Raw genomic sequence first — 13,088 nt, forward strand, 5'->3', positions numbered from 1 at the left:
CCAAGGTGGACTCCCACATCCTACAATGGTGCATGGTCTCCAGCCATGCCTGCTCTTGAGCTGGACTAATCATTGATTACCTCTGGAGAAAGAATGCTGTATTTTACATTAGAGAACCTGGGTGGGAATCCCGGTCCTACCACTAGCTATTTGAGTTACTTTGGGCAAATCGCATAATCCCTCTGAGGTCCCCTTTCTTCATCCTTAAAAGGCGGGGGAGGAGGTGTTATGCCTCCTTGTTGTTTTGGTCTTTCATTCTCAAAGAGGACCAATAACATCATGAAGGTGATGTCTTAAGTTGTTATGAATTGGATTTGAGTGAGGCAGAGCTGTGCAAAGCCGTCATCTAGAATCATCGAAATCCAGTGGCAAGACAAAAGTCAAGATGACTGGCCAGGTCACTGATAGAGAGTGACAGACTCAAGGTGCAGAGTGAGAAATATACATTTTTGGACATGGCCAATGCAAGAATTTATTTTGCTTAATTATGCACCTTTGTTACAAGAGTTGGGTTTTCCTCCTCCCTCGATATTGAGGGAAGAGAAGAAGAGGGCAAGGAAATAGATTACTGTTAACTGAAAAAATAAAATAAAATTTAACTAAAAAAAATAAGGAAATAAAAAGAGAGTGGTTAGGCCAGGAGACCTCTAAGGCCCTCTCTTGGCATAAACCAGTGATCCTATAACCCTTAGAAAACTTGACCCAAAATTAACATTCCTTAAAAAATTTGGCCCCAACATTTCAGGCTCGTTTGATTGTGTGACCTTTTTCTTATTTTTTCTTTTTCTTAAACTTAATAGTATTTTATTTTTTAAATTCATGTAAAGATAGTTTTCAACATTCATCTTCATAAGATTTTGAGCTCCAAATTTTTCTCCCTTCCTCCCTTGCCTCCCACCTCCCCAAGAGAGCAAGCAATCTGATATAAGTTATACCTGTACAATCATGTTAAACATCTTTCCACCTTAATCATGTTGTGAAAGAAGAAACAGAACAAAAGGGGAAAACCACAGGAAAGAAAAAAAAACAAAAACAAAAAAGTGAAAATAGTATGCTTCAATCTGCATTCAGACTCCATAGTTCTTTTTCTGGATGTGGTCAGTATTTTCCATTGGAATTGTCTTGGATCATTGCACTACTGAGAAGAGTTAATTAAGTCTATCATAGTTGATCATTGCACAACGTTGCTGTTATTGTGTACAATGTTCTCCTGCTTCAGCTTGACTGTGTGATGATCTTTAGAAAGCTTGAACCAACAGCTAATGACCTGGAGAAAATTGATCTAGTCTTTGAGGTAGGGGGGTGGAAAATGGAGGATGGGGTGGGAGAACTTGCCCTACCTCCTGAATCTTTTCATTGAAAAACAGAAATCTCCTGTGTTCCTTCTTTTGATACCTATAAATGTCTGTTCCTTTGAAATCACCAGGAAATTGCTCACTTCTATGGCTGTGAAGGTTCCAGCTCAGCTGTTTTGATCCAGTGCTTACGGGATAAAGAGAACATGATATTCAACAGGAAATTCTCATCTGTGAGTTTGCTTCTTCTGGAAATAAGTAGTTCTGGAATAACTGATGGATTGCATTAGGTTGAATTTGGAGATGCCTCTTCTCCTGCCAGAAAGATCAAGACCTCTCCTTTCCTTCCCATTGTCTCCAAAAATCAAGAAGAGTTTTTTCCCTGATTCTGTCCAAGACTTTAGCCCACAAAGATCACTGGGTTCTAGACTAATCATAAGAGATAGCCCTGGAACAAATTAGTCCCTTGAAGGAAAGGTGTTTATTAGCATTCAGGTTGCAAGAACTACAACCCTCTGAGCCTGAGCTATCTGCCCTGGCAAACTCTGGGCTTGGCCAAATAAGTATGTGGGTTCAGAGCACCAACCTAACTGAATGCTCACTCCATACCTTTCTCCAATATTTAATGGCAAATTCCTAAATTGGGGCAAAGTCCAGCATAGATATCAGGTTACGTAGAACCTCCCTTTGCCTTCCAATATTTGAGCTTGAAGCAGGAGAGTAAACAGATGCTAGGAATTGAGAAAAAAAAATATGAAAGGAGAAACAGAGAGGTAGGGAAGATAGAATTGTTTTCCTGGAGGAGACACAGGAAAGTGCAAAGTCTGGAGATTACAGGAGAAACTTTCTTAGTGAATATGGGCCTCTGTTTGTCAAACACAAGAAATTGGGCCCTTGAACAATGGCAGGCTCTTTTCCAAATAGCTCCCTTCAGCTCTCTGAGCAAGAAGAACCAGATGGATATACCAGGCAGAAATATAACTGAGATTAGGACACTATATCCAGTCATCAAAGAGAATCCCAGACAAGGAAGGAACTTCAAAGCATAAGTCATAGAATGGCAAAGATGGAAGGCTTCCTAGAAATAAAAACATGAAATTTGTCCAAGACCCTGAATACAGAATGTTTGAGTGCAGATCACAGAATGATAAAGCTGGAAGAGGCTTTTGAACATGAAAAATCATGGCTGGGAGGAACCTAGTCAAACCCAATACCATTTTATAGATGAGGAAACTTGGGCCAAAAGATGGGAAATGACTTTTCCAGGGTCAGATAGTAAATTAAAGATAGAAGTGAGACAAAAACCCTAATTTCCTGACTCTTGCTCTTATATATGTAAATCCAAAATGAAAGAATAACCCACAAAAAAGTTTTTTTCTTCTTCTCTTGTAGCTATCATTTATCCCAGCCACTGTGGATGGTGCTGTCTTACCAAAGTTCCCAGAAAAGCTCCTCTTAGAGAATGAGTTCCCAAGAATTCCCTATTTGTTTGGAGTCACCAATCATGAATTTGGGCACATGGTACCTTCGGTAAGATTATTTCAGCGCCTTGGCAGAGGGGTGGGGATGGAGACTAGACCCATGATTTCATTGGTGTCAGGAATTCTCAGATGGGGAAACTTTCTCTACCGAATGCATATTGTCATCCACTTTAAAACTGAAATTTTCCAGGCTATTTGGGGAAAGGAGGTTATCCCCCAGGATTTCAAGGATACCTCCATTGTCCATCTCTATAAAAGTAAAAGAAAATGGATTGTCCTCTGGCAATCATAGGGGTTCTCTTTCCTAGCCATTGCAGGGAAGATTCTTTCCGGAGTCTTCCTTAATAGGCTGATCCTTCACCTGGAAGATGGCCATCTACCTGAGAGCCAGTATGGCTTCAGAAAGGGCAAAGGAACAGTTGATATGGTCTTTGCTGCCCCACAAGTCCAGAAGAAATGCCAGGAGCAGAACAGAGGTCTGTATACAACATCCATCAATATAACCAAAAACTTTGATGCTGTCAATTGTGAAGGTTTGTGGGAAATTGTCAAAATGTGGTTGCTCAGAGAAGTTCATCAGTACTGTATATCAATTTCATAACAGCATGCTTGCCCATGTTCTGCATAATGGAAGATGCTCTCGTGCTTTCCCAGTCACCAACGAAATGAACTAAGGCTATGTGCTTGTTCTCATGTTTTTTAGGATGGTGTTTTCAACCATGTTGTCAGAAACCTTCAGTAAGAACTAAAACAGCTTTAAGGTCAGCTACCACACTGATGGTAAATTATTTAACTTGAAAAGGATACAAGCCAACACTAAAGTGGAGGGAGAGTTGGTGCATGACTTTTTTGTTCGCAGATGATTGTTCACTCAATGCAAACTCTGAAGCTGAGATGCAACAAAATACGGATCCATTATCTGCTGTTTGTGCTAATTTTGGTGTAACAATTAATACCAAGAAAATACACCTTCTCCACCAGCCAGCACTACCCTATCCACTCAAGGAACCATTGGTTGTAGCAAATGGAGAAATTTTGAATGCAGTGGATAAGTTCACTAATGTTGGCATATCCGTTCCAGGGATGTACACGTAGATAATGAGGTTGACACACAAATTACCAGAGCTAGCTCGGTGTTTATGAGGTTCTGAAGGAAAGTATGTGAGAGAAGAGGTATTAAGCTGCCTACCAAACTGAAGATCTACAGAGCCATTGCAGTGACTTCATTGTTGTATGCCTGTGAAACCTGCACAGTATACCAGGGCCAAGCCAGGAAACTGAGTCACTTCCATTTGAATTGTCTTGGGAAGATTCTGAAGATCACCTAACAAGATAAGGTACAGGACAATGAGGTTCCTTCTCAAGCTAAACTGTCAAGCATTGAAAATCTACCACAGAAAGTGCAACTGCGATGGGCTGGCCATGTTGTTTGAATGCCAAACGTATATTTGCCTAAAAGATTAATTTATGAAGAACTCATGCAAAGTGGCACTCACAAGGTGGTCAGAAGAAGGTCTCAAGGTCTCTCTGAAGAACTTTGGAATCAGTTGTGAGACATGGGAGATGCTGGCAGAGAACTGCCTAGCGTGGCATGCCTGCATCAAAGAAGGCACTGTGCAGAACAAAGCAGAATTGCAGTAGCTCAAAAGAAACAAGATATGCACATTTAGCAACATCTCCACTCCAAATGTTCGAATGGACTATTTGTGCCCAACCTGAGGTAGACCCTTCTGAGCTAATATTCACCTGATCAGCAACAGTCGGACAAACTGTTTCTTGACTCCAACATAGTGGTGTCATTTTGGTCCTCTTTGAGAACAAAAGACAATCACCACCACCACCACAGCCGCCACCACCACCACCACCACCAAAACTCAAGAATCTTAGAAAGTTGCTGAGAGCAGAGTCTTGAGCTCTCCATTTTCAGAATTTTTTTCTTCTTTGATAGAAATAGCAATAACAACAGCTATTGTTTACATAGTGCTTTCAAGTTTGCATAAACTCTATGGCCATCATTGAAGCATCAGGAAGGGAATGCAAAGTTGTTCTGTGCCATCAGTGGTTCCTTGATCCAAGATCCTTGGATTCTAGGATTTAGAGCTGGAAGGAACCTAAGAAGGTATCTAATATAACTCCCTTATTTGATGGAAGACAAAACTGAAGCCCAGAGAAGTTGTGATCTGCCCCAATTACACAGCTGGTAAATAAAGAGCTTAGGTTTGAACCAGATCTTATGCTTACCAAAGCAATGCTTTTTCAGTGATAGCATGATAATAATTTGCCCCCCAAACCAGCCGAGTTCAGCTAAGACCTGGGTCTCCCAAGAAGGAGATAGAGACTCATTGTCAAAATTCACAAGGCTCTTCCTTGCTGGCTAGGGTTGAGCTGGAGCCAAGCTAAGAGGGCCAGGCTTGAGAAAGAGTCAACTATTCCATTTTCAGTGTGAGCATTTATGACTCAGAAATCAACAAGCGTTATAAATCCAGAGGCTTGATATATCATTTTGTTGATTGTTTAGACTTAAGAAAGTGATGGAGAAAAATGTTAATAATGCAGATTAAACTTAAAAGTGATTGATTAAGTGATTGGAAAGTATGTCCTGCTTTTGGAGAGCTGGTTATTAAATATTTTCCAGTGCACTACTGCTTCCCACTTACCACCGTTGGCCTAGAATCACAGAATCCAACCTTGATAGCAGAGGAAACAAACCTTTAAGATCATCTACTCTATTTTAACCCTCCCTTTACCCCATATTCTCCATTTTACATGGGAACAAACAGTGAGATGGGGAAGTGATTTGTCCATGGATGCATAGTGTGGGAATTGAGTGAATCATATTGAGTCCAGTTTGTGACTCAAATCTGGGGCTGGCTTAGTTTCTCTTCTATTCAGTTATGGATCTAGTCCAACATCTGTCTTGCAAGAAAACTTTATTCAGTTGTGGGAACTGTAAGAAAACTTCATTACATTGTTTGAATCCATCCCTGCATGGCTGGGAAGCTGAACCCCCTCTACCTGCTGTATAGAGAACCTTAACTAAGGACCTAGGTTATGCTGACCAGAAACCCAGAAAGATCCAAAGAATGATGAAAGTTTTCTCACAATTAATCTCAAGCAATCCATATGTCTTATCTGAAAACTGGCTTAGTTCTGGTCAATCAGTTATTGTTTCCATGTTCCTTTGATTATTTATAGATATTTAGGGGGAGTGGAACACCTCTTTTTCTGATTTGAGGGAATTGCACCTGTGCCCTCTCCCCCTCACAACTTGGAAAGTCCATAATATCTCCTTCAATTAGAAATCAGATTACCTAATCTTGTATCCGGGTTAATTATTTTCTTTTAATTAACTGATCTTATTTGATTAATTATTTTTAATGCATAAAAAAATCTGCCTCCCCTTGTATTCAGGGGTCCAATGCCAAAGCTGAGGAGATCTGGTCCCAATTTGTTATGCAATTGACATGCATTGCTCAATAAACTTATATGCTCGGAAGCTCAAACCTATTTCCTCAATGGTTTCATCTTTAACCCACTACAGTTTTTGGCAAGCTGTGGCAGATCAAGTCAAGACTCCAACCCTGTCAGCCTTTAAGAAAAACTCTCTAGAATTCTCTGGTTAATTTTTCACTAATGGAATTTTTCATGAAAAACTATTCTGGGGGCTAGGCTCCTAATCTGGATCCCTATTTCTTCCAAGCTAAAGTAAGGGTTAAGTTTAAATTTTGTGGGCAGCTAGGTGGTGCAGTGAGTAGAGCACTAGCCCTGGAGTCAGGAGGACCTGAGTTCAAATCCAGCCTCAGACACTTGACACACTTACTAGCTGTGCCACCTTGGGCAAGTCACTTAACCCCAATTGTCCTGCCTTCCCCCCTCCAAAAAAAAAGTTTAAATTTTAGATTAAGTTTTCCCTTGGCATAGGGAAAGCTAGGTTAAGGTCTTAATTGAGATTAAGCCCAAATTTTCCCCCTGGGGTGGGGAAGGGTTATGTTCCCCCTGGATAGATTTTTGGTAGCTTGGAACCAGGGGATGCTCCCAATAGTTATGAGAATAACTAAACAGTGAGCAATTGAATTATGTGACATCTGGCACAAATCTGCAAGAGATTCAGCTGGGAATTCATTTTTGGACCTACTTCACCTCATTTTATTATTGCAAATTGGAAAAAATTAAAGCTAGTATGTGTTTGCTTCCTGTTTGTATTTAGTGGTATGTGTAAATTTTGCTACCTTGAAAGATTTATAAGGGGAAAATGTAACCGGCCAGAAAAACTGCTAAAAAGCTGCAACCAAAGAGTTTAGAATGCTGGGGAATATGTTTTAAAATATTTTATTTTTTCCCTGTTACATGTGAAAACATTTTTTTATCTTTTTTTTACAATTTTGAGGTCCAAATTCTCTCCCTTCCTCCCTCTCCTCCTCTCCCCAAACCTCAAGAAGGCAAGCAACTTGACATAGGTTATACATGTGCACTCATGTAAAACATATTTCGTATTAACCATTTTGTGAAAGAAAACAGACCAAAACAAACAAACAAGAAAAATAAAGCAAAAAGCAAGTATTCTTTGATGTGATTCCATCAGTTCAGATTCAGATTCAGATTCTATCAGTTCTTTCTCTGGAAGCTGATAGAATTTTTCATCATAGGTCCCTCAGAATAGTCCTGGATCTTTGTACTGATCAAATAGCTAAGGCATTCATAACTGATCATTGTACAGTATTGTTGCTACTGTGTACAACATTCCACTGGTTCTGATCACCTCACTTTGTATCAGTTCCTGTAAGTCTTTCCAGGTTTTTCTGAAGCCAACCTGCTCATCATTTCTTATAGCACAATCATATTCTGTCATAATCATAAACTGCAACTTGTTTAGCCATTCCCCAGTTGATGGGCATCCCCTCAATTTCCAATACTTTGCCACCACAAAAAAGAACTACTATAAATATTTTATGCATATAGGCCCTTTTCCTTTTAAAAAAAAATCTCCTGGGACAGAGACCTATTAGACCTATTGCTGGATAAAAGGGTATGCACAGTTTTATAGCCTTTTGGGCACAGTTCCAAATTGTACTCCAGAATGGTTGAATCAGTTCACAACTCTACCAACAGTACTTTAGTGTCCCAATTTTCCCACATCCCCTCTAAAATTTGTCATTTCCCTTTTCTGTCATATGAGCCAATTCAATAAATGTGAGGTGGTACCGCAGAATTGCTTTAATTTTCATTTCTCTAATCAATAGTGATTTAGTAGTGATGACTATAGCTTTCATTTCTTCATCTGAAAACTGCCTGATCATATCCTTTGATCATTTCTCAATTGGAGAATGGCTCTTATTTTCATAAATTTGACTCAGTTCTCTACACATTTGAGAGATGAGGGCTTTATCGGAGAAATTTGTTATAAAAAATTTTTCACAGAGCTGGGGAAGACTAATGAAGTTTCATACTCGAAGCAGTTCTCTCAGAAGCTAAACTCTGTCCCAGTAAACAGGCTAACTCCTACCTTAGACTTTTCTTGTGAGGTTAGGTTATAAAGAAAGGAAAAAAAACATGCAAGATACTTTTTCTCTGTCATATCAGCTATGGCCATGTTGGGATTACAGAGATAGTCAGTTAATCAAAGAAAGGAAAACTTTTTCCTGGTTCGCAGAACTGCTAAAAAAAACTTAGTAAATTTTGGATGTTTGTATATTAAGGAATTTGGGGAATAATTATTTTAAGATTACAGGAGAGAATTCCTGGGACTTTGGGTAATTCCAGGAACTCAACCCCTTCTCTTTGTCCTATCTGATAAGGTGCTTGGCAGAAACTTAACATGTGTTGTGATATCTTAGTAAGTTTTTGTGAAGAATTTGTTCTAAGGAAAAAATAAGAATTAAATTTTGTAAAAGTTTTAGATGTAACTTAAATAATTTCCCCCCTAAAGATTGATAGACCTGTTGTTTTACTGTAATGAAGGAAGGCAGCTAGTTTGAAATTAATCTCAGAGTGAAGAGGAAAAAAAGAGCCTGCACTTTGCAGTTGTAATTTATCTGGTACTTAAACCTTTCTTGACCATGAAAAGAGAAGAGTTTGTCTAAATCAGGGAACAACTTAAAAATGAGTTAAATTTAATTAAGGAAATTAAGGAAAGGAAAGAGTGATTCAAACCAAAGAGTGGTCTGTGCCCACTCCCCACTCCTCACCTCCAACATCACCTGGACCCATTCGCTCTTGTAGATAATAGGGATAGATATTCACAATAATGAGAGGGGGAGGTGACTAGGAATGTCTTTCAAGAAGGCTGAAGATGTATATAACAGAATTAATTGTTTAGGTGAGTTAGAAGCAAGGTCACCAAAAAAATTAGAAAGAAACCATGAATTTGTAAGCTCTTAACTCTAGGTTCTGCGGTGGGTGAAAGAGAAAACAGATTTGAGGTTGCGAGTATATCAATTTATCGAGCAATGCATGCTAATTGCATAACAAATTGGGACAAGATCTCCTCAGTTTTAGCACTGGACCCCAAATAAAGGGGAAGGCAGATTTTTTTATGCATTAAAAACAATCAAAAAAGACCAGTTGATCAAAAGGAAACAATTAACAAGAATAGAAAATTAGGTAATCTGATCTCTAACTGAAGGAAAGATTAGGGATTTTCCAGGTTGGGAGGGGAAAAGGGAACAGATGCAATTCCCTGAAATCAGAAAAAGAGGTGTTCCCACTCTCCCCAAGTGTCTGTAAACAATCAAAAGAACATGGAAACATTAACTGACTGAGCAGCATGGGGCTGGTTTTCAGACAAGTCATATGGGTTGCCTGAGATAATATGATTGTGAGAAAACTCCTTGCATCAGCCTTTGGATACTTCTAGGTTTCTTGTCAGCATAACCTAGGTCCTTGATTAGGGGTCTCTAAGCAGCGGGTAGGTGGTCCAACCTCCTAGCCATGCAGGGCTAAGTTCAAACAATGCAATAAAGTTTTCTCATATGACAGAAAATGGACTAACTCTGTAATTAATAAAAATGGAAATGAGCTAGCTCCAGAATTGAGTCACAAGGTGGAGTCAGTGTGGTCCACTCCATTCCCACAATAGTAAGTTAGTGGCAGAGCTGATACTCAGGTACAGTTCTTTTGACTCCAAGTTCAATCCATGCTTTTGTCCCACACCAGGGACACAAAGAGGGTCTCATTTCCTATATTTAGAAATAACTTCAAGTTAAACAAACTAGATTCCCATCCAAGCTCTTCAACTTGATGACTGAATAACCTCAGGAACATAGTAGGTACTTAAACACCATACCAATGCCCACTTTCTCAACCATTTTATTAAAAATTGAATTATAAGTTTCTTCCCCAGTATTTTATGTTCGTGGATTTCCCACACAGTAGTCTATTGCAATGTATTTAGTTCCTGTTCTAAGTTATCTAACTTACTTCATTGATCTATTTTTCTTTTTTTTAATTCAGTCAGTACAAGATAGTTTGATAATTACTGCTTTGTAATAAAATTTAAGATATGACAGTGTGAGTCTCCTTTCTTCCTTTAAAAAAAAATTCCCTTGATCTTCTTGCCCTCTTTTATATAGATTAAATTTTATTATTTTATTTCGTTCTATAATACTTCCCATTGTTTTTTAAAGATTTATTATTAAATTTGTAAAATAATTTGGGTGGCATTGCCAAGGCAAGGGAATAAGTATTTATGTACTTGTATTTATACACTAACTATGTGCCAGGCTCTCTGCTAAGAGCTGGATATACAAATAGAAGCAAAAAGAAAGACAATCTCTGCTCTCAAGAAACTATTCTAATGGAGGGAGATAACATAGAAAAGGAATCTGAGAAGGGTTGGGGTAGGAGAAACGTCCATGCTGGAAAATGGTGAAAAAAGAAGTCGAGGGTCGCCTACATACCACAATGAGGAAAGATGGACTTGAGTGGAGTGTATGGTTAGAGCTACCACATTAAGAGGAAAAAAATTCCATGCTTATACTTTTGTTAATGCCTTCCCTAAAGGGGTTGGTAAGTCTATTCTGGATCTTGAATTGATTGGGTGACACTGGAGACCCTGGCAAAGGACTACCCAGGATGATGTACCCGCATCAAAGAAAGTGCTGTGCTTTACGAGCCAAGGAGAATTGAAGTAGCTCAAAAGAAATTCAAGATGCACAAATTTAGAGAACCTACCCCAAATGTTCACATGGAAAATTTGTGCCCAATCTGTAATACAGCATTCCAAGTTCATACTGGTCTAATCAGTCACAGTCAGACACACTGCAACTTGACTCTAACATGGTGATACCATTTTGGTTCTTTTTGAGAACAAAAGACAACTAACCAATTGTAATATCAATTAAGTTGGGACTTTTTTTACTGTTTTAGAATGCTAAATTAATTGTCTTCGATTGAGCCTTACTAGTTGCAAGGCCCCAGGCCCAAAGCCCCAGGCCCAAACCCCTATCTACTAGGTGTTAAGCCTATGTGGGCGTGAAGTCCTCAGGGCCCTAAGGATGCTGGATGTGCCCTTGGGGATGAGGGTGGATGTCATGCATGGGTCCCAGCTTATCTTAGTTGGGGCTTCTTTTTCCCCCTTACATGTTTTTTCCCATTAAAAATGTTTTTATTCATTTTGAACTTAAATACAAAAAGACAAAAAAAGAATATTTCTATCTACACAGCACAACATAAAAAGAGGATTCAATATAAAACCGTGAATTTCCATTTCACAGTTTACTATTTCCAAAAAACTATGTAATCAATACTACATGCTATTTTCAAATCTACCCTGTTTTTCTGTGCTTCATTCTAAGTTTTCTTTTGTCCTCTGCTGTGCACTTTTTTTCTCCCTCCCTCCTTCCCCACCCTGCTCTAGAGAAGGCTACCATTAGACATAAATACGTATATATGTAAAACCATACTCTACATGCTCCTATTTATCTGTTCTTTCTCTGGGGGTGGATAACATCTTCTTCATAGATCTTTTGTAGTAGATTTAAGTATTTGTAAAACTCAATATGACAGTCATTCAAAGTTGTTCTTAAAATAATATTGCTGTTATTGTATACAATGTTCTCTTGGTTCTGCTCATTTTGCTCTTAATTATTTCATGCAGATTTTTCCATGTTTTCCTATTGGTTGGGGCTTCTTAGAGAAAAGGCTGAGAAACTATACTCTTTTGATCATGGATTTACTGTCCCCCACCAGGCATGGATACCCCAAAATCTGGACAATGGAATAACAAAAGAATTGGCACTCAACTTGTTGAAGGGCAAGACCGCTTTGCTGGTGAGAAAACACCTGGGTCTTTCCTTCTGCTTCCTCAGCCTGATTCTCCCTCCTGGTTCCATCCCCTATAACCTGGTTTATTTATTCCCACTGGGTGGATAGAAGCATCCAGAAGGCAGAAGGCCACTGGGTAAAGAAGTGCCTTTGGCAGGTAGGTGATCAGACTTCACAGGCCACTCTTTGGGTGAGACCAGGGTGTTTTGGAAAGAGGACTGGACCAGAAGACCTCGGTTCAAATCCTCTTGGTCAGCTTACTAAAACCTATCCTAGCTTCCATTTCATCATCTGTAAAATGGGGGTAATAATACTTCTGTTATGTAGCTCTTGAACCATTTCAAGGATGAGAGATCTTAGAATATAGAATATCAGAGGGGCAGCTAGGTGGTGCAGTGAGTAGAACACTGGCCCTGGAGTCAGGAGGACCTGAGTTCAAATCCATCTTCATACACTTGACACACTTACTAGCTGTGTGACCTTGGGCAAGTCACTTAACCCCAATTGCCCTGCCTTCTCCCCTCAAAAAAAAGAATATAGAATATCTGAGTGGAAAGAAATCCTAAAGTATTAGAATATTGTAATGAAGAGTATCAGAACTGGAATGGGGCATTAGAACACAGAGTGTCAGAATTGGAAGACATTTTAGAACATTAGAATGTTGAAACAGATCATATTGAAGGCAATGTGGAACATCAGAACAAGGGCAGGCTGGGTTCAAGTCCTGTCTCCGACACAAACTGACCTGAGGCAAGTCACATAACTTCTCAAACTATAAATCTCAGAAGTTACTGGTTTGCATCAGGAAAGGGAGTTTTCCCACTGGAAGGTACACACACCAATGAAATCACAGGTCCAGATAAAAGCAAAACCAAACAAAATACAAGAGCTGTAAGGGGCCTTAGGACATAAATAGTAGTGACAGATTAGACCTTAAGAGATCACCTAGCATAACACCTTCCTTGAGAACTAAATGAACCTGAGACCAAGTGAAATTATTTGCCCAAGATCCCATATTAAAATGGAGGTTTAGAGAGGCAAGGAATCTGCC

The 13,088-nt window shown here is 39.2% G+C and overlaps 1 protein-coding gene across 6 annotated transcripts in view; it reads left to right on the plus strand.

Annotated features, from left to right (window-relative positions):
• The window catches only part of LOC118840824 (carboxylesterase 3-like), a 47,813-nt gene that overhangs the window by 17,572 nt on the left and 17,153 nt on the right, over nucleotides 1-13,088 (plus strand). For all 6 annotated transcript variants that reach the window (XM_036748177.1, XM_036748178.1, XM_036748181.1 and 3 more), the window contains exons 8-10: nucleotides 1,427-1,528; nucleotides 2,688-2,825; nucleotides 11,963-12,043. In XM_036748177.1, the coding sequence (XP_036604072.1) occupies nucleotides 1,427-1,528; nucleotides 2,688-2,825; nucleotides 11,963-12,043 (321 nt within the window). The remainder of the gene's footprint in view (nucleotides 1-1,426; nucleotides 1,529-2,687; nucleotides 2,826-11,962; nucleotides 12,044-13,088) is intronic.

This window comes from Trichosurus vulpecula, chromosome 3, assembly GCF_011100635.1.
Source record: "Trichosurus vulpecula isolate mTriVul1 chromosome 3, mTriVul1.pri, whole genome shotgun sequence".
Classification (NCBI taxonomy): Eukaryota; Metazoa; Chordata; class Mammalia; order Diprotodontia; family Phalangeridae; genus Trichosurus; species Trichosurus vulpecula.